The sequence below is a fragment of the Camelus dromedarius genome, chromosome 18 (genome assembly GCF_036321535.1).
Source record: "Camelus dromedarius isolate mCamDro1 chromosome 18, mCamDro1.pat, whole genome shotgun sequence".
Taxonomy (NCBI): domain Eukaryota; kingdom Metazoa; phylum Chordata; class Mammalia; order Artiodactyla; family Camelidae; genus Camelus; species Camelus dromedarius.
In genome coordinates, this window is record NC_087453.1 from 5973074 (window position 1) to 5995428 (window position 22355).

The following is a 22355-nucleotide window of genomic DNA, read 5'->3' on the forward strand; positions in this document are numbered from 1 at the left end:
GCAATAAGCCACCCTTCAGTTACCTGCTTTCCAGTATCCAAAGCCCTTTGGGCATGATGTTTGCATGACTAGGGGTGGGGCAGGGGTGAGATGCTATTTCCTTCCGATTAGGTGGTGGTGGTTAGGTGGTGTTCCGGAAAAAAATGAAGGTGAAAGGCAGACAGAACTGCAGAACCTTACAGAACATGTTTTCCCGGCCCCGCCCATGACCCCTGGTCACTGGGGAAGGGGATTAGCTGCCCAGGTCTGCTCGAGTGGCTGTGGTGGGTGGATGAAGGTAACCAGACAGGATGCTTGCAGTGCCAGGGAGGCATTAGCACAAGAGAAGCCAGGTACCTGGTTTTTACTGGAGAGGTGAGGACGGCTCCTGAATCCAGGAAGAAAACCTGCTTCTACAGGGCTGTCAGGGGAGAGGAGGGCCCCACCCAGACTTGTGTTTGCCCTGCTCTGTGTATTCAGGTTCCGGACGAGGAAGCAAAGGGCAGGGAGCCGCGCTCAGTTGGCAGCCTGGCACTGCGCAGCCCAGCTGGAGACACGGCACTCTGAGCAGAAGCAGCTCCAGGTGACTCCGGGGGCCTGAAGACACTCCCACCGGGGGTTCAACAGGTAACTGCTTCCAGATCCTTTAAGCATGGCTTGAGGGTTTGTTGTTTGTGGCAGGCAGTGAAATGTGTAAGCCAGGGGACAGAGAGGGCTGAGTCTGACTCCGGCTCTGCCGGTGATTCACTGCAGCGTTGGTCAAATGAGAGCCTCAGTTTCACTATCTGTGAAATGGACCCAAAGATAGCCTTACCTACAAGGGTCACACAAGGATTAAATGATGGTGCTGGCCGTCTCAGTGACAAAGCACCAGAAGTAGCTCCTATTTGCACGGAACCATTGAGTGTCATTTCAAGTGTAAAACTTGGGAAAAAGTCAGCATTTGGAGGGGTGTGCTATGCAATTTGGAGACCACCATCAGGACAAGAAGCGCCCCCCTCCCTGAGTAAAGTCAGCTTTGTGTCTAGGGGCATTGTCTAGGAAGTAATGGAGACAAGGGGAAGGACTCTGAGAGTGCCTTTTGTGAGTCTGGCTCTTTGCAGAAATTGTCTTATTTAACATTCAAGATGACTCCTTGAGGGAGGATTCAGATGCCAGCAACAAGGCTCTAGAATTTGCATTGCCTTGAGAAACGCGGATTCCTGCCTTCAAGAATCACGTGTTAAGAGGATGGGGGTGGTCCAGAGCCTGACTGAATGACTGTCAGATGCCTCGGCTGCACCATGGGGTGTCTGGGTGCCCCGAGGCTGGTGACTTGACTCTCTGGGCCTCAGTTTCCTTATCTGTAAAGTGGGCATCATAATAGTACTGAGATCAAAGTGACGTCCAGTAGGGCTGAGGGGACTGATGCACGGGAATGCCTGTGTGCTTAATAGATTTTAGCTGCTATTTTTGTTGTTATCATCATCTCCGGGTGATAGTTAGGAAAATAAGGCTGGTGGGGGAGGGTTGGGGGGTGAGAGGGACTCCTTCCAGATCTCATAGAAAGGAAGTTGTAGAACTGGAATTCCGTCCAGGACAGGACGTCACTGAGATGAGTGAGACAGTGACCTCGGGTGCAGAATTTAAGAGACACAAAGAAGCTTAGTCAGCAAGATAAATTATATTTTCAGGCGCTATTTTAAGATTTTAAAATGAAGGCCAAAACATCCACCATGAACACAATAACGTGCTCATTAAAGAGCAGCTCAGACCCAGCATTAATTTTGGTTATTTAAAATTATTGTGTTAAAATATATTACTTCCCTTGAAGGCTGAGTTTTCCGGTGCCCCCTTAAATTTGGCACCAGGGGGCGCCTAGCTCCACCCTCATCGCCCCTGCTGGGATTGCACTGCCTTGAAGCCAGGGTGCAGAGATCCGTGCTCTCCCTAAATAAAAACCAAGAGAGAGGTGGGCTAACATAGTTTTCAGTTTAAGGGGTCCCAAATCAAGGTGGAATTTTTTTCCAAAGGGTTCTGAAATTTGGGAAGATTGTCTTTTGGGGGAAAAGGCAGGTGCTTCAGGAGAGCGATGGGCTGGGAAGAGCCCCTCCCGGCTGGTTTCCGATGACAGGGAATGCAGAGAGAGTTGGGAGAGAGGCTGCAAAAGGCCCAGGGGAGTCAGCGCCACCACCCCACGCAGGCTCACCTGTGCAGCTGGCGTGTTAAATGTTTGTTGAGTGTCATGGTGTCCCCAGCTTCTATTGCTGCCCAGAGCTGGGCCAGGATTCGAGTGCCTGAGGCATGTGGAAGCAGGTACCGCCTTAGCTCTGCCTCTCCGAGGCTTTCCCTCTGATCAGGGTTACTTTACTCTCCTGCAACCATTTAATCACCAGGTGTGAATTGAGGGCTTGCCCTGTGCAAGCAGGAGAAGGAGTTTACTAGGGAGGAGGGGGTGGCACCACCTAGCCTCAGTTTTTTCATCTGTGCAATGGGGGAGTCATGGGCTGCCATGAGGGAGAACGGAGACAGTGGAAGTAAGGTGCCTGGCCCCAGGGTGAAGCAAGCCAGGCACCTTCAGAGGGAAGCGCGGGGAGGCCCGTTCTGCGCCTGTCCAACCGGGAGAGGGAGGCCTCCGTGCATTTTGCACCCGGACGCCTCTCCTGCCTTCCGCTACCTCGGGCCCTGCCAGGCTCACAGTAAGCGTGCAGTTGCTGCTACCTGCTAGCCTTATTAGCTTAACGATGTTCAGTACAACACTCAGAGTAAGATAGTGAGCTCTAACCCTTCGGGGAACAGCAATCCATAAAATGGATGCAAAGACAATTCAGGGTTCCAATGGCAAGACATCGGTTACCAAATGTTCCTAAAACACTCAGCACGACTTTGATAGAGAAGCCCCTTCCCCTGGGCCCTCACAGACCCAGACCAGGGAACAGAGCTCAGGGCTTGGGGGCACAGTGAGGGATGGGTTTCAGTCCTCATGTGCCCCCTTGTGCAGGAGGCAGCAGGCACCACTGCACGAGCGGCCCATGGGGAGACGCAGGGCCATGGGACCCGGCAGAGCAGGTCTGTTCTCTTTCCTCGTGTTGACCTTGCCTTGGGAGTTGGGGGCAGAGGGCTCGTTCTGCTGGGCGTGCCTAGGTTATAGTCCAGGTAGGAACACAGGCAAAAACCTAGTAAACACTCATGAACAAATTCACAGTGTGGCTGAGTTGTAAATGAAGCAAACATGGGGCTGAGACAGAAAATATCAGGGTGTCAGGACATGGCCACGGTATCATTCAGCCTTCCATCAGGGAACCAGAAACCACACCTGGCCGTGCGGGCACCGCCCTCAATGGGGCGAGAAGGGGCCACAGTTTGCCGACAGCATTCCATTGCATTGATCAAAGGTGTTTCTGTTTATTCAGTGACTAATTCTGTCACCATTCCACCCTTCGGGGACCTCCTCCTTCCATTCAGCAGTCATTTAGCTGCCGGCAGCTGCAGAAATGCTTTCTCCAGGGCACCTTGTAACATGCTTGGTGTTTGATCTGTTCCCAGAGGTGGGCGTACTGTTAACCTGTGACGAAAATGAGGTGATGGGGGAGGGTATAGCTCAGTGGTAGAGCTCATGCCTAGCGTGCACAAGGTCCTGGGTTCAAGCCCTAGTACCTCCATTAAATGAATAGATGGATAAACCTAATTACCTCTCCCCCCAAAAAAGTTAATTTAGAAAAATTAAAATATTAAATGAGGCAACATAGGAGGTGGTGGGAGGGGTGGGGGGGATAAGAGTGGTGTTTAAAGGTACAAACTTGCAATGAGTAGTAAATAAGCCAGATAATGTCACCTCATATAATGATTATAGACAATTCTATTGTATTAACTGTGTAAGGCATAACTTGCTACATTGGCAATCATATTACAATATATAAATGGATCAAAGCAACGCCTGTTACACCTTAAACTTATGCAGTGTCACATGTCAAAGTTATTCAATAAAAAATTTTAAATTAATGAATTGACTGATTAAGTCAAATGGGGCCACATGAACACCAGTCACATTTTCTCATCTGACTACTGCTGAGCCCTTGGCAAAATCTTTACAAAGATTACTGATGATTTTTCAACTCTTTATTCCTCACTTTAGATCTAGCTACCTTCTTGACTAGTTATGATTTTAATTTCTCACATTGCAAAGACAGACACGCAATCAATATTTTATATTCTATGTTATATTATGTTATATACAAATACTTAACAAACCACAGAATAACTTCTATGGCAGAGGAGACAGTAAAGGTAAGAAAGTATAAAGCTAAGAGTTTGAGCTCTGGAGCCAGGATGCTGAGGGTTAAGTCCTGAGGCCCCCACTCACTTACTAGCAGATGATCTGTATTAGTCAGCTCAGGCTGCTGTAACAAAAACATGCCGTGGGCTGGGAGGCTACAACAGGAGATACTTATTTTCTCATGGTTCTGGGAGCCGGGAAGTCCAAGATCAAGCTCCTAACCAATTCTGGTTTTGATGAAAGTTCTCTTCCTGGCTTGCAGTCCTCACCCCTCTGTCCTTCCTCTGTGTCCTCACTCGGTAGGGAGAGAAGGAAAGCAAGTTCCTGGGTGTCTCCTCCTATAAGGATGCTAATTCTTTGAGGTTAGGGCCCCACCCTTATGACTTCCTTTAATCTTACCTACTTCCTAACAAGTCGTGTCTCTAAATACAGTCTCACTGGGTTTGGAGGGGGGCCGTAGCTCAGCCCACAGCGTGCTCCTAGGCCAGGAGCTTAGGCTCCCTGGGCTCAGTGCTGCATCTGTAAAATGGGGACCATGAGAATACCCGAAGGGGAGGGTATAGCTCAGTAGCAGAGCGCATGCTTAGCATGCACAAGAGCCTGGGTTCAATCCCCGGTCCTGCTTAAAAAAAAAAATTGAAAAGAATACCTGCCTCATAAGGCTCTTGGGAGGCTGTAATGTGATGGGATATAGAAAAGCATTTAGAGCAACGCCCAGTACCGAGAAGGCCCTGTAGAAATATTAGGTATTACCATGGTTAAAGAATGGCACATTTAATTTACCACTTACAGTAGCTGATCTTTACTCCTCCACCGCTTTGTACCAGCCACTGGGCCAAACACTGCCCGGACTCTTTCCTTTCACCTTCACGGGAGACTGGGAGGGTAGACTTGACGGTCCTTTCTCCACCCCAGCCTTTACAGACCAGGAGCTGAGGCTTCTGCACACAGCCGGTGTGAGCCAGGACACCCGCCCGGGTGGGAGGGTTGACTCTGTGTCACCACCATGGACTGGTTCTCTACCCACGCTTCAGAAATGCGGGCGACACTGGCCATCAGCGCAAGAAAACAGTCCCTAAGTCCAGAGTCCCTCAGCGTCCACCCTAGTGACATCGGGCCCAGATGGTTCTCTGCTGTGGGGCTATCCTGTGCACTGGAGGGTGCTTAGCAGCGTCTCTGGTCTCTGCCCACGGGATGCCAATAGCATCCCCCACCCTGAGTCATGGCCATCATAAATGCCATTTCCAAATGTCCCCTGGGGATACCACCCTTGAATTACTGTAAGAAGCAAAGAGAAGCACATTTCTAAAGAGAACATTTTCATGTAATAATGTGACTCATCAAGAAATGGGACAAGATCTAAAATATGAAATATAAATATATAGTTCTGAATAACTGGAACCAAACCTCCCGGCGTCTTGATATGCCGGTTGACAAAACAGAGGGTCCCGAAAGGAGCGCTTTGAAAGGGCTGGGAGTGTTTTCAGATGCTCGAGGCTGACTGTGATTTGTGGGCTTTGAAGACCGAGGTCCTGCGCCATCTGAGGGTCTAGATCCTGGGTCTGTGTCTCAGGGTGGCCGGTGTCCGGGAGAGCCCCCGGCCTGGAGATGCTCACTGCTCCAGAATATCCAAATCCACGCCTCTCAGCCTCAGCTGTCATGGAAGTCACTTAGAGATCTTGAAAATATTCCAGTGCCCGGGCCCCACCCCGGAGAACCTGATGGAATCAGTCTGGCTGGGGCCTGGGCACCGGGACCTAACTCTCCACTGGTGGTTCTGGTGTGTAACCTAATTTGAAGACTGGCCTCAAGAACATGGCTGGGAAGTGAAGAAATAAAGGGATTTTCTCAGGCGGATGACCCCCAGCCAAAAACTTACCCCGACACTAGGCCTTCAGACACGAGTCCAATTTCAAAAACAAAACCGCTCTGCTGTCTGGAGGCTTGTGTTTAATGTCAGATAAGGTCATAAAAACAAAACAGCTAAAACCGCTGGTTCATTAAAAAAGGGCATTTTGACATCACCTTTAAACTTCTTTTCTTTTTTTTTAAATAAGACCTAGCTCTTTCAAAGAATGTTTTTCTTGAAAAACTTGTCATCTGATTTATGTTTCTCCTTTGTTGGAGACTAGAGAAAACTTCATCACAGACAGGGATTATGGTCTGGACCACTTGGAGCCTCAGTTTTGCCATCTGTTAAGTGGAGTAAAAAGAGTCCTTGCCTCACAGAGTCCCTGAGCTGGCTTCCGGGGTGATCACTCATCCTGGTTTGCCCGGGACTTTACCAGCTTAACAGGAAAGTCCTGCATCCCAGAATGCGTCACGCCCAGGATGACCTGGACACATGCTGCCACCACGGTGTTTCCCATGCATGCCTGATCCTGAGACTCACCTGTGTGCATCTGCTAAAAATACAGACCCAAGGCCCCGTGTTTGGTTCGACGACAGTGAGAATCCGAAGTGCTGCCAAGTTCTTGAGTTGATTGTATCAGGCACTTCGGGGGAGACTGACGGAAAATGCCCATGCGGATCATGACGGTCCTTCTGAGCACCTGCAGGATACTCACTGTGTGCCACGCCCTGCTTGGGGCACCTTCCCTGTATGAACTCCTTTAACTCTCACAACAACCTCTTCAGTGGCTCTGATTGTCCCCATTTTACAGAAGAGGAAACTGAGGCCCAGCGAGGCTCAGCAACTTGCCCGGGGTCTCTCATTCAGTTTGTGGCCAAGCGGGGAATTCCAGCTTGGTGCTCTGTCTCCAGAGCCCACATTCTTGTCCTGTATGCCACCCCGCTCTCTTCCTAGATTTCTCAGCACTGGGCTGGCACAGGGGGCACCCTGCATACAAGTCAGATTTGATCACTATCATTGTCTTATTAGTTGTTCCATCTTGGGGGCATTAGAGGAAGGACTTGCCACTCTCTTGCCAACTTTTGACAGAAGGTTTAATTGCTAAACGTAAAAGCATTCCCTTGAACCCCCCCCTCCCCCCAGACATTTGACCTCCCCCTGTAGGCTGAGTACTTTCATTTCTTCCAATACTGATGTTGACCAATAGGTGGCAGTAACCATTTGTTTCTGACACAGAAATCTGGCTCTTCACAAAACTTGAAGGAAGGGCAGGAGCAATTTCACAACACGTATGTTATAACTGCTGGGGGAAAGCAATTATTATCTGAATCCAAGTTGTCCCTGCAAGAGGCATGCAAATGGATTTTCCTTCTTTCAGTCCATTTGGCCTCGAATTTGCCAAGGGGCTTCTTAAAACATGCAATGATCTGGATAAAGGAATTCGAACTCTGTGGGTTGGAAAAGTTTCTCTCTTGCCTGCACACATGACACCTCTCCCAGTCCAAGGATTTTTCACAGCCTCAAATATTTGTATTGAAAGTGGCCCCCAAATTGGATTAAATGTAAATTGAATAATAGGAACTTTAAAAATCTGTAAACCCCATTGGAAAATAATTTTTAATTTTATAAGAAGTTGGATTTAGCTGGAGGCATCTTCCAGTGTGTATACATTTTTGCAGGTGGCCTTGGGCGAGGCATTTAACCTACGATTCTCAGTTTTCTCATCTGTAAAATTGGAATGGTGATGCCTTGTTGATTTGCTGTAAGGAATAAATCAGCTTACTGCAAGTAATGCTTAAAGAACAGTTTCTCACCAAGTTTGTTGTTAATATTATTATATTTTATGGTTATTAGAGTTGTTGTGGTTATTATTTTTATACACATAGGTTCAAATCCTGGTTAGTCTTCCTTCGGGCATCACTTAATCTCTCAGCTGCTTCAGTCTCCTTATTTGCAAAATGGGTATATGTTATCTGGGGTGATCTTAGGCAGGATGGATAAACTTCCTGGAAAGGGCCAGACAGTAAATGTCTCAGGCTCTGAAGGCCATCTGGTCTCTGTTGCACCTACTGAACTCCGCCCCTGCGTGTGAAAGCCGCCACACGTAGACAGTACATAAATGAATGGACGTGGATGTCTTCCCATAAAGTTTTATTTATGGACACCAAAATTTGAATTTCATATCATTTTCATGTGTCACAATCTATGATTCTTTGGATTCTTTTCCCCAACCACTTATAAATGTGAAACCCATTAGCCCCCACCATCCTAAAACAGGCCACAGGCTGAATTTGTCCCACAGCTGTCATTTGCTGACCCCAGTCTTGACTATTTAATATTGTATTCCTAATGTCCCATTTGTACATGAAGTGATAGCCTGTTGTAAGTGTGCATATCCTGGATTTTATAAATAGAAAATATTGCAACACAACTAGTGTCCTGTACGCTTTCGCACTGTTCAGCTTTGTTACATGTTTCAATTAGCACATGTATAAAATCCCCAGATTCTGCTATCTGCCAAGTTCCCCTGAGAAAGCAGGTGGTGAGATCTGTGACCCTTTCCTGGCCTCCATAATTTCTGATCACTCGAATCTGTTACCAGGTCACAAAAACTCATACCATGAGCCAGAGGCCCGTGGGAATCCTTGGAGATGCACCGGCTGCTTTCAGCCAGAAATCAGAAGCCCTGGCTGTTCTTCTGAGAGCCACCAGGGCAGAAGGGCCAGCAGCCAGGTCTTTAGAGAGGGGCTACCTGGGAATGTGTGTAAGAAAAGCTTTTGGGTAGTAAGGCAGCTTGACGTGCCTAAAAGAGCCCCCACCTCTGGAGCCAGACGTACGCTGGGTCAGATTCTCACTCGGCTGTTTTCTGGATGTGTGTCCTGGGTGAGTTTGGGAGACCACAGTATGTGGAACATTCCAGCGGTTGGGAGCACAGGCAGCCTGTGTTTGAATCTTGCTTCTGCCGTCATTAGCGGTTGACCTTTGGAAAGAAATTTAACCTCCTTGTGACTCAGCTTCCTCCCTCCCGTCTAAAATGAGATGATGGTGACACCTGTTACACAAGGCGCCGTACGGCTACCAGCGACCAGACCGGAAACGCGCTTGGAAGACAGGGCTTGGAGCTGAGAACAGGCTGAATAAATGTTTACTGTCCTCTTTACTGTTACAGCGAGGCCCTTGAGAGGGTTTAGTGATGATGTGGGGAAGTGCCTAGTTCAGTGCCTGCCGGGTCAGGGGTTGTTACAAACGATTGTTCCCTCCACTCAACTAATAAGTAATAATGTCGCATCTAATTAATGCAGATGCAGCGCTGAGAATAGGAGATATTACGATGGGTAAAGACAGACAGTTCCTGCCCTCATGGTGCTTACAATCTATTGGGAAAGGGAGACAGAAGTTCAATATTCTGTTTTGCTCTGGATCAATTACTTCATCCCAGAACCATCTTATCTAGTGCTGCCACCTCCTGCCTTCCACCACGGCCCCCCACTTGTTATGCTACCAATTTCCTTTTATTTATAACATTGAATCCTACGTGTTTTATTTAACAAACACTCATAGATTGCTTATTAAGAGCCAGACATTGTTGTAACCACTTTATAAGAACTAACTCATTGTGGCCATGTAGCCATCCTGTAAGGCACAGAGAGGCTAAGGACACACATCCAAGGACACACAGCAGTGAGGGGCAGAGAGAGGGTTCAAGCCAGGTTGTTTTGCTCCTGGTCTGTGCCTGTAACCACTGCACCATGCTGCCTTGAACTATCAAAAATGGCCTGATTTGTGGATTTATTGTCTATTTATTCATTGCCTGTCAACCCACCAGAATGCACCTCCTTGAAGTCAGGGGGCCTTATCTTTTTAAATTCACAACTTTGACCCTACTGCCTAGCACAGCATAAGATGCAGAATTGGTTTTCAATATTTTTTGCATCTTCAGTATCTGTGGAATCAATAAATGAATGAAAATATAGCCAAATAAATATGTAATTACAAGTAGTGCTAAGTACTATGAAAAACAAAACAAAACAAACAGAAAAAAACGCCAGTGCTATGAGAGGTTTTAACAGGGGACCTAATTTAGTTTGTGGGTCAGAGAATACTAAAAATTACATGTATTATTTTAACTGTCCTCGTTCTAAAACCTCCTCGGTATCATAGCTGTGATTGGCCAAAAAGGGAGAAAATGTTATCTGCACCGAATATACTTTCCATGATGATAATATCCCCCCAAAAATGAAATGCAGTTAAAAGTCGAGGCTGCATTTGACTTTAATTCTGTTGAATATATGAGCCTCAAACCTCCTCTCATTTCCCAAAACAACTATAAGCTATCGGTCTGCCTTGGGCTTGTGGTAACACACCCATAGTAACACGACAGATCTCTACACGTTAGTTTGGAGTGAGACTTTTGTTTGTCTTGGGTTTTAAATTTTCTGTGTCTCTCCCTCTTTTTCTCTATTGCAGGGACAATGGGTAACCAAATGAGTGTTCCCCAAAGACTTGAGGACCAAGAGAATGAGTCGGAAACAGACACTCACAAGGTAGCGTAGTTCCCACTGGGTCATTCGCTACTAGTATGTGGAGTCTGGGATGACGGCGGGATAAACGACAGGGCTCATCACACAGACGTGAGTGATGCCTTGCTGCTTTCCCATGGCTTGTTCAGTTGTGGTCCAACCTCCAGAACCCATCAAGGAGCTTGTTAAAAGTGCAGGCTCTTGGGCTGGGAGCCTGTGGATCCTGTGTCTCTAAGCACCCCCATGGTGACTGATTCCTATGGGGACAATTTGATACCTGTTGTCAGGTGGGTCTGAACCAGTGGTTCTCAACTGTGGGTGATTTTGCCTCGCCACCAGGGAACCCTGGGCAGTGTCTGGAGATGCTTCTTGGTTGTCACAACTCGGGTAGTGCGACTGGCATCTAGTTACTAGAGCCAGGGATGAGGATGGACACCCTACAACGCACAGGACATTCCCACAACAAAGAATGACCCAGCCCAAAGGATCAACAGTGGAGAGGATGAGAAACCCAGTTTTCTATCAGTGACTTACAACCATGGCTGAACAATAGACTCATCTGGGAGGCTTCAAAATAAATTGCGAGGCTGGTGTGGCACCCTAGACCAATGAACTCGGAATCATGTGTGGGAGCGAGGGCAGGCATCTGGATTTTCAAAGCTCCTCAGCTGTTGTACATTCAGCCAGGGCTGAGAACTTGTTTGCAAATCCCCCCTGTAGAAGACCGCTCTGGGGAGCCGAGGCCAGGGACACCCAAGTGTTTCCCCTGAGATCATAGGTCTACATGCAAGTCGCAGAAAACCTAAGTTTCCACCGTCAGTGCTTCGGCAGTCAATTCCATTTCAGCCCTGGAGCCCAGGTGAAGATGGAAATAATTGTAGGAGGAGGTCATCCCTATGCCTGAATATCAGTCAGAAGTTAGGGCATTCCTGCTCAGGATGGAAGGCCGGGTTTGGAGACATGGGCTGAAAACTCAAAGTTGGTCTCAAACCCGACTGTGTGTTAAAATTCCCTGGGAAATTTTGAAAACTTCTGACGCCCAGCCCCACTTGAGACCAACTAAAACACACCTCTGGGTGTGGGCCCAGCCACCAGCAGTTTCTCAGGCTCCCCGAATGATTCCGGGCCTGGGAGCCTCTGGCCTCCAGGGGCCAGGGAGTAACAGAAATGAACAAGGCAGGAGCGTGAAGCGCATTTGAAGACGGCTGGCTCTGGCCGACCGCACCCTCAGCGTGGTCCCAGGGCCTTGTTTTTCATTAGGAGCTGGAAAACAGTGATAATGAAACTTGATTTTTAAATATTGGCAACTGATTCCAAAGTACTAAAAAAAAAACCCTCTGTGAGCCAAAGAAATCAAATTTGCACACCAAGTGCTACCCCAGGGGTGCCAGTGTGACCTCAGAGCCAAATGATCACATGGGTTTGATATTTAGATTTTATGACTTCCTGGTAGGGCTAATGATAAATTCAAGAAGACAGGCTTATTTTAAACAAAACTCTTACAAAAATGTAAAGAAAGGAGAAGGCGTCCGTATCGCCCCAGGAGTTTCCCATCATCGGGAGGTTGGTATTTAGTCTTTCAGTTTTTTTTTTTCTCTCCGAATTTATTAATATGTATTACACTACTAATCGTATTAGCAAAATAAGACAGGATAAACAAAGCACTTAGCATATAATCAATATCCAATTGATGCCAACTACCCAGGGTACCATTTATTTTATTTTTAAAATGACATTATGTAACATGCATTCCTTTTTCCTTCCTTGCCAGTCTGTGTCTGCGAGTATATGTATACATTTTTGTGTATGTATACATTTTACATATGTATATATTTTGTATATATATACAGTCACTCCTTTTTGATGGCTGCAATAAACAACAGAACAGGCCTGCTGCAGGACAGTGAGCGCAAGGAACCTCGCAGGGAACCTCGCAGGGTTTGAAATCTGCAAGTTCTTGATCCCGGCAGGTCAGACCAGTGCCCCAGTTCGCCCGTGCGTCCCAGCTGTGTGAGGGGGTCCGTCCTCCCTGTGCTGGGGGCTTACTGAAATGAGACATCGACCATGGAAAGCTCTCATCAACACAGGAATCCAGTCCTTGGAGCAGGTTTAGTTTCTCTGAGGCGTGACAGAAAGCGAGGTAGTTTCTGGAAGTGCAGCCTTGAAATTAAGTTTGATTTTGTGAGACGCCCTTGTGGCCTTGAGGTTCTTCCTTGAGTTCATCTGATTTTTCTCAAAAGACTCGCTTAACACTGCCCCGCGTTCTCTTCCAGGTGATGCCTGAGAGCGAGTGTCATCAAAACGGGATGCTGGTGGTCTCACAGCCCCACCCTGTTCAACAGTATGATGAAGGTCAGTGTAATGCCGGGACTGCTTCTCCTGGGGGGTGAGGGGTAGGGGAAGGGAAGGGGCTGCTGATTCTGTTGATGGTGAAACAAAATCGAAAAGGTGAAGCCATAGGTGCATGTGAAAGACACCGGTGTGCTTCCTGGGGCTGCAAACACAGTGTCATAAATCGGGTGACATAAGCAACAGAAATTTATTTTCTCACCATGGTAGGGGGCAGAAGTCAGAAATGAAGGTGTCGGCTGGGTTGGCGTCTTCTAGAACCAGGCGGAAGGCTCTGTTCCCTGCCTCTGCCCCAGCTGCAGGGAGCCTCACGGATTCCTCGTCTTCTAAGTGGTGCTCTCACTGTGTCTTCCCAGCATCTTCCTTCTATGCATGTCTGTCGCTGTGTCCAAACTTCCCCCTTTTATAAGGACATAGTCACGTGCGATTGGGCACACCCCAACCGCCCCCACCTTAACGTGGTCATCTGCAAAATTCTATTTCCGAACAAGGTCACAAGAACTGGGGGATTAGGACTTTATCTTCTGGGGCAGGGGGAGTGCAATTCAACTCTTCACAATACTTACCTCTCTTGTGTATGTATGTTTGGAAAGCCGAGGATTACGACAGATAAGTTAAAAGCAATAAAGTAAAAACTAAGGCTGGCCTCTTTGGAGTCTAACAGACCAAGGTTGAAATCCCTGCTCTGCAACATACTAGCTGTGTGATCTGGAGCAGGTCATTTGGTTTTCTAAGCCTCAGTTTTCCCATCTCTAAAGTGGGGATATGAACAGCTGCATCACAGATTTGCTGAGAGGACTCAAGGAAATCATTCACAAAGCGTTCTATGTATTACCCAGCACTTAAGAATCCAAAAAACAAAAAACAAAAAAAACAAACCAAGTAAAGTATTGAAGACAACAGAATTTTCTCTGCATGAGGGCAGTGTTAAAACTGGACAATGTACTTACCTATTTGATTTTTATCCTGGAGTAGAAGGCTATAAATTAGAAGCATCAAAAGTGACTAAGTTCTACTATGTGAAGGATACCTATAAATTACATAAGAAGAGGTAGTATAACCTAGTGGTTGAGGATAGGAACTCTGAATCAGACTGCTGGTTTTGCCACCTACCAGCTGTGTGAGCTTAAGCCAGTTACTTAACTTCTCTGAACCTCAGCCTCCTTGTCTGTGAAGTGGGATGATAATAGTACCTACAGTATAGGAATCAAATACAATGAAAGCATATTTCAGTGCCTGGCACAGAGTGGGTGCTCTGTATTTGTTAGCAGTCATGATTACATGGTGGTTATGGTTACTGTCATTTACATGTAAGTTTCTGGTCTTCAGTTTCTTCTGAACAGTGAGGTGATGAATCATATCATCGGTTCTGGAGGCTTTAAATTTTCCTAGTATAAGAAAAAAACACCTGCTCTGTTTCCCCTCTCTGCGCTCTGCTGCTCACACCACATCTGACAGCAGATGTGTGGGTTTTCCACACCAAGTAGTTCTGTGACCCCAGCTGGGTGTCCTATAATTCAGTTCGGTTCTGACATCATCCACCAAGAGTTAGCATCAGTTCCCACAGGTTAAGGGCTCAGTCCCACCGGACTCCCTCCTACCTCAGTTGCCAGTTGCACATGGGGAGTCCCCAGGTTACCCACAACCTCTGTCCTGTGTGGTTACAAATCAGAGGTTCCCATGACCTCCTGTTCAGGTTCAGTTACTTGCTAGAATGGCTCACAGAACTAGGAAAACAGTGTACTTACTAGATTACCAGTTTATTATAAGTGGATGCAACTCAACAGCAGGCAGATGGGAGAGGTTCCCGGGGAGAGCTGTGGGGGTGGGAGGCTGGGCGGATCCTGGGGGCAGTGGAGCTTCCGTGCCCTCTCAGGACACACCACCCTCCCAGGACCTCCACGTGGTCACCAACCCAGAAGCTCTCTGAACCCTGTCCTTTAGGGACTTTTGTGGATCCTTGACTAGGTAGGCACCTTAATTAAGTCACTGGCCACTGGAGATGAAACTCAAGACTCCCACCCTCTCCCCACCCCAGAGATGGGGGCTGAGGCTGAAAGTCCCAACCTTTAATCATATGACTTGTCCTCCTGGCAACCAGGGCCCCCACCCTTAGGGCTTTTCAGAAGTCACCTCATTAATAGAAACTCAGATGTGGTTAAAAAGGGGCTGGCTTGTTACGAAAAACAAAAGTCATCCCCGTGGCTTGTAAAGTTAAGTTTTAAAGCTGTGTCCCAGAAACAGGGATGAAGACCAAATATGTACTTCTCATTATATTATATCCCAATATCTTACCTGGGTGGCTTATTAAAAACTTAGATGCCCAGGTCCCCTCCTGTAGCCTCTGTCTAGGAGACCCTGAGGTTGAGGCCCAGGGATCTGAACTGGTAAAAGCTCCTAGAGGATTCCGATACACAGCCAGGATTGGCAACCACAGGAGGAGAAAATGTCACCAGCCTCTTCCTGCCTCTCATGTCAATGCATGGGGAGTATTGCATTGTATGGACGAGCGATCGTTCATTTGACCAGGTCTCAACAGGTCCCTACTGATAAGCAATTAGTTTGTCTCTGACATTTTGCCACCACGACAATAGTCCAGCAGATAGTGTGTGTTATATGTAACTTCGTGCCTCTGTGCATTTATATTTATAGGGTAGCATTCTAGAAGCAGAAATTAAAGCTCACAGAGTTTGTGACTTTTTAAATATGGATATATAGTACTGAGTTCTCCTCCAAAGAGACGGCCAAATTACACTCCCACCAACAATAGGTGTGGCTGTCCTTTCTCACGCTCTCTCCCCTGCTTGTTCCTGAATGTCTCCCTTTTCACCAGTTTAGTAGGGGGAATGCCAAGTCCTGCTGTAATTTCATTTTGCTTGTATTTTGCTGTTCATGAGACTGAACATCTTTTCATTGGCTTGAAATCCAGCCGTCTGTCTTCCCTGTGGACTCTCTGCTCGGGGTTGGGTGTTCACCCTCCGACCCCATCACCCACTGTGTGGGGGTTTGTTTATAAAATGTCTTCATTTTCAAGACTGAGATATAATTCACAAACCATAAAATTCACCCTTTTAAAGTGTACAATTCAGTGCTTTCTAGTACATCAGCAAGGCGGTGCAGCCATCCCCGCTATCGATCCCAGGACATTTTTTATCACGGCACAGAGAGGTTCCTCGAGCAGTTCGTCTCTATTTCCCCTCCCCCAGCCCCTGGCAACCACTAATCTACTTTCCGTCTCTGTGGATTTGCCTGTTCTGGGCATTTTATATGAAGAGCTTCGTACAGTATGTGGCATTTTGTATCTGGATGCTTCCGCTTAGCGTGATGTTTTCAGGGGTCTCCTGTGTTGTGGCTGGTAGGGGTACTTCAGTGTCTGATTGGGCTAAATAAGCCTCCATTGTATGGATGCCCCACATTTTGTTTATCCATTCATCGGCTGATGGACATCTGAGTTGTTTCCACCTTTTGGCTGTTGTGAACAATGCTGCTCCGAGCCTGTGTGTACAAGTGTTTGTATGAACATGTTTTCGTTCTCTTGGCTGTGGACCTAGGAATGGAATTGCTGGGTTACCTAGTAACGCCATGTTTAACTTTCTGAGGAACTGCTAAACGGCTTTCCAAAGCAACTGCGCCATTTTATGTCCCACCGGCAATGTACGAGGGTTCTGATTTCTGTGCATCCTCACCGACGCTGGTTATTGCCTGTCTTGATTACGGGCATCCTCGTGGCTGTGAGGTGGTACCCTGCTGTGGTTCTGATTGCCTTTCACTAATGACGGATGATGCTGAGTGTCTTGTTATGTGCTCACTGGTCATTTGTAGCTCTGCCCTGGGGAATGTAACGTCTTCTTGATTTGACTGCTTTTCCCCAGCCTTCTCCGCCAGAGCGCCTTGTCTCACAGTACTTTCTGGCTAGCCCCTCTCAGTGCCCCAGGGCCTCAGGCTAGTCACTGTCACTCGTTAGCAGTGTTCTGTGGGCCTGAATCCCACCTGCCCCCCACCCGCCACCCACCCGCCAACCTGTCCCCAACTGCTATCTCCAAAGCCTACTCTTTGTGTCCTAACAGCTGAGGGCACTAATAGAATGATGTATGATTTTCCCTGGTAAATTTTTGTTTAACCACTTAAAAGGTGCTTAATATTATATTTGTGATCAATGTTCTGGCTGCTTCGCATCCCTGCCACCCTTGTGGATGGGAGACACTCATCACATTTCCTCTGGAAATGTGAGTCTTTGGAGCCTCTTTGGGGAAGGTGACCTGGCAGTGTCTGTTTTTAAAAATTAAATGTACATTAATTTGGGTGCAGCAGCTCCACATCTGGGCCTCTATTCTATAGAAACAAAGCACTAGCTTAGGAGTTTTGATCATGGAAATTTTCCACAGCATTGTTTGTAGTGGAAATAGAAAAAGTGGTGCGGAAACTATCAGAACATTCACTGATCAGGCAGTGGCTTCGGTGTCTTTTGGTATCTCCATACTAAGGAGTATTTTGCAGCTATTAAAGAGATAAGATAGCTTTGGATGTATTGACTGGGAGGGAGAACTGTGGTTGTCTTAGTCTGTTTGGGCTGCTCTAACAGAAATACCATAGACTGGATGGCTTAAACACCCTGTGTTATTTCTCGCAGTTCTGGAGGGCGAGAAGTCCAACATCAAGGGGCCAGCAGATTCCTCGTCTGGTGAGGGCCCTCTTCCTGGTTCACAGTCTGCAGTCTTTTCACTGTGCCCTCACGTGGTAGAGGGGGCGAGAGGGGTCTTTGGGACCTTCTTTATAAGGGCACTAATCCCATTCATGAGAGCCCCACCCTCATGAGCTAATTACCTCCCAAAGGCTCCGCCTCCTAATGCCATCGCAGTGGGAGGTCAGGATTTCAGCATATGAATTTTGGAGGGGGGCCACAAACATTCAATCCATGACAATGATACACAAAACAATCACAAACTGTGTCTAATATAACCCTATGTTTATAAAAACCAACAAGGACAAGTGCAACCCCCTTGTGCATGTATCTGGGATACTTGTACATATTTGTATGAGCAGGGACGGAGTTTGATAAGCCACACTGGTTTGCAGATGTTGGTCATCCTGCAGTTAGGGTGCAGGGTGGAGACAAGGAAAGAAAAGAGTTGAGAGATTGATCATATGGGAAGTAAACACATGTTAAATGTGTATGAGCAAACTGAGAAAAAAAAAATCAAGCATCTGAAGTGTCTTTGAGTGACAATATTTACTCATGTTGGCGCAAAGTCTGGCTCTGCATTTGAATTATCTTTGTTCCAGACTTTTGTAGGCATATGAATGATAGGAAATGTGTGAGTAAAGAGGAGAGGGGAAAGCATGAGCCTCACCAGGGCAGTCTTGCCCCACAGTGACCGACACTCATGGCTGACTTTAGAGGATGCTCTCTCGAGAGCGAGGGGTGGGCAGTTACCTTTGGCCCACATAATTTGAACCCAGCATTTTCATCACCAATGTTCAGATGTGTTGTATCCAACCAATAGCCAAGAATTCTTCCCTCCTGCCCCCAACCCTATTCCTTTCTTTTATTTATGCTAGAGTTTCTTGAAGAAGACATCCTGGCTTTTTAATTTTGAAATGGAAAGCATGAAATCTGATCATTCAGTGAAATTTTCAAATCTAACATCTTCCTCCAAGCCGTGAGTATCTGCCGCATGAATCCTTATTTCAAGACCTTTAAAACAACAAGTGCATTTACACAACACAGAAAGCCACAGTTGTTTGAAGTGTCATTTGACTCCTGCAGGCTGACCGCGAATGACAGGGTCATTTTTGCAAAACATTTTGAGGCCTTCATGAGTTTTCCCAAGGGACCGTCGTAATCCTTTGATACTCAGATGCAGTTCTCCTTTGAAGAACTTGGAGTGTCGTCACCTACCTTCCCTTCTATTTTCCCTTCTCCTTTGGCGCACTGCTTTAAGTCTGCCAGATCCTCACCCGACAGTAGCCACGTGTGTGATTTTTACATGACTCTCCGCACCCTCCGCCTTTTGCAAGATTTGCAGTTTCCCTTTGCAGTTGGGGTGCATTGTCTTTCCTCTTCATTTAACCTTTATCCTGACGGATCACCACATTGGCATACATGATGGTGTCACAGAGGAAGGGGTGTCTGAGTGGGGAATCGTCAGTAGACACTTCATTTGTGAATGAAATTATAACGATGTTACCGACCTGGGTCCTTGGACTTTTTAATCAGTAGAAATTGGTAAGGAGCAAGGCTTCACTGGCAAGGCTTCACTGAGGCTGGGGCTGCAGCACGAGGGAGCGAACACAAGTAACAGGTGCCCTTACTTGTTCCCGAGATGGGCAGGGCGAGCTGATTCCTTAACTGGGGTAACAGCAGGAGCTGGTTTGGGCAGGAGGTGGAGCTTGGGTGGCCTGCCCGCCCCCTCGGAGGTGCCCTGTGCCAGGATCACGCGCAGTGCCCTGCTTTAGCTCCTGGCACCTCAGAGGTGGCAGTTGCTTTGTGGCCTTTTTGTATTATATTGTTCACAATGGCCCCAACCGTGTGTGTGTGCAGTAATTTTTACTTTTAGTCCCTTATAGTTTCTTTGTATTCTGTTGCTGGAGATGTTTGTCCAGGTGCAAGCACTCCGGTAAAGGGTCCCAGGTCTCAGGTCTCAGCCTCTCTCTGCTTCCCTCTTTACCTGTAAGAACTCTGAAGATTTGGGTAATGGAATTCTCCAAAGGAAAGAACTCCATCTCTGCCACCACCACGATTACACACATGGCTGTTTTGGCTGCTGTGAACATCATGGTTGCTGAGCGCTTGGTCTGCCCCTGGCTCTGCTCGCTGCCTTACCTGTTCCCTGCCTTAATCCTAGGATGTGCCAAGCACTGCTGGAGGCACCGGGAATGCAGCTGTAATCAAAACAGACCAAGTCTGTCCACCCAGTGCGTACATTCTAATGGGGAAGAAACAAGTAAACGATGAATTAATGAGATCATTTCAGAGACCAAGACGTGCTCTGCAAACTCTACAGAGTGAATGGGGATGAGTGGGAGGGGTTACTTTAGAGAGAAGGGTCTAGAAAGGTATGACCTGGGGCCTGAAAGATAACGAGGGACAATCTTAGGGGAAGCATTCCCATGTGGAAAGGTCCGGTGCCAAGGGCTTCAGGTGGGAACAAGGCTGGGGCGCGGAGAGGTGAGAGGGAGCACACGGTGCGAGCTGAGGTTCTGGCGGGTGTGGACAAGGCAGAGCTTGGAACTTGATTTTACTTGTAGTGAAGCCCTCTTTGGATAGTTTCATGTGGAGGAAGGATATGATCTAATTTTTATTTAAAACAAACAAACAAAAATCGCACACCAGTGTTACCAGATAAGAGAAAGCACAGGGCTTATTGTCCCCCTTGTGCAAATTTTTTTCTTGAAAAATCCACTAATTCTTTTAACCAAATTGTTTCATTCATCTCCCTCCCTCTTCTGCGCTTGCTTCTACGACAACACATTGTCAGGAATTTGAGCTTTGGAATCAAGCAAACGTGTGTTCTAATCCTGACTCCACCAGTCACGAACAGGATGATGTTAGCAAAGTAACTTTACTCTCGAAGCCTCAGTTTCCCCACCTGTAAAATAGGAACGATGGTCATACCTATCTTGTAGATTTGCTGTAATACATAAATAAAATATTTCTTGTTATGTATGGCATTTATTATAATGCCTGGCACCTGGAAAACATTCAGTGAATGTTAGCTATTATGTTTACAGTTGTACCAAGTAAAAATTTTAGCTTTGACACATGAAAAAAAAAAGACAGTTCTTCCTCAGAAGTTCTGAATAGTGTAATACAAACCTTGTGTGTGTGCGTGTGTTTTAAATGTGCAGTAGAATTCTGACAAAGCAGTTTGTCTTTACTAAGAATACTTGGTGCTTGGAAAAAACATTCTTGAAACTTCTCAGGCCCAGGTTCTTAGATTTTTGAAGATAAATTAATTTACATCATTACTATTTTAAAAAGTCTTTCCAGAGCACCCAAGTTCACAGGTTAAACCATTGGAATAATTCCTTTCCTTATGACTTATATTTTGGAAATTAAATAGTAATTAGAGTAACAATATATAAATATAACAAAAATAACTAATATTTTAAAAAACTCATCACATGCTAGCCTATGTGAAATGCCTCGTAGGAACTATTTCATTTAATCCTCACAATCACCCTTTGAAGAGGGCACTTTTTTTTTTTTGTCTGTTTTATGAGAAAATTGAGGCATGGGGATATAAAGTAACTTGTCCAGGTCACATATTTAATATTTTAGAGTTAAAACCCAGGTCCCTTTGATCCACAGTCTAAGCTCTTAACAGTGACACCAAGAGGCCACTGGAAATAAGTTTTCCATCACGTCTAGATAAAACAACTTTCTTAAAACATGCGCGCGCACACACACACACACACACTACAAAACTATCTTTTCTACACTAAGGAGATCAAAATTTTCAACTCTCCTGAACATTTGAGAGCTGCCATTTGCATACTTGATTTCTTTTTATCTTCCTTAAACTCATACATTTTTCCTTATGAAGAGTTAAATCTCTTTGTCATCTGTTTGTCTGCTTTATAAGAAAACTTTTTATTGAAACCAGATTCCAGATGGGCTTCTCCCAAGATTTTTCATAGAAACGGAAAGCTTAGTTCTGATAATCTAAGGAAGGAAATTTTTGCTTTTTCTGTAATAATGTGAGGAAGGCATGTGAATCATGCCTGTCTTTGCAAGAGTAGAAAACCTGTAACTCCAATAGGTTTTCTTCCTTCTCATCCATACAGATTGGATTTGTGTGTGTGTGTGTGTGTGTGTAAGTTACTGTTTTGTGACATACTTTATTTGTTTTGTAATGTTTATCTAAGATCTCAAGTGACTGTAATATCTTTTCCCAAGTAGATTTTTTTTTTCCTTCACTTTTCCTGAGGAAATGTTTTTTGTTTCTGTGGAAAGTGAGCTTCTAAGAACTCACTTTCTCTCATTTCATTTTCTTTCCCCTCCTTCCTCCCATATTAAATGTCTCCCAAACATATCTGAAAGGCCTGGAGACAACTTTCCAAAGAGAAGATTGATTGCTCTTAATTAAGAAGTGAAATAAATCCTGACCAATTCCCTGAAGTTCTCTCCAAGTCACTAAGTATGGGTTATGTGAAAAAAAAAGAAAAGAAAAGAAAAAGAAAACGATTTGCTGGCTAGGTAATGGTAATCCAGCTTCAGGGGCAGCTGCATCCAGGTGTCCAAATGCGATCACTGGACATGTGCCCCACAGATCTCTTGGCTCTGCTTTCCTCTGTGTTGGTTCTCAGGCAAGCACTCCCGAACGTGCTAGCCAAGGCCACCACCTCCAGGTGTGCCCCCTACGGGTTTGCCAGCCCAAGCACAAAGATTGTAACTCTG

The 22355-nt window shown here is 46.3% G+C and overlaps 1 protein-coding gene across 10 annotated transcripts in view; it reads left to right on the forward strand.

The window, feature by feature from the left end:
* The first annotated feature begins 486 nt into the window (after positions 1 to 486).
* Positions 487 to 22355, forward strand: part of BCAS1 (brain enriched myelin associated protein 1) — an 85492-nt gene continuing 63623 nt past the window's right edge. For 3 of the 10 annotated variants that reach the window (XM_031433583.2, XM_031433585.2, XM_031433590.2), the window contains exons 1-3: positions 493 to 606; positions 10554 to 10630; positions 12880 to 12958. In XM_031433583.2, coding sequence (XP_031289443.2) covers positions 10559 to 10630; positions 12880 to 12958 — 151 coding nt within the window. In that variant the 5' untranslated portion in view covers positions 493 to 606; positions 10554 to 10558. Of the gene's footprint in view, positions 607 to 10553; positions 10631 to 12879; positions 12959 to 22355 lie in introns of all 10 variants that reach the window. The other 7 variants (XM_031433584.2, XM_031433587.2, XM_031433589.2 and 4 more) reach the window with 5 other exon arrangements.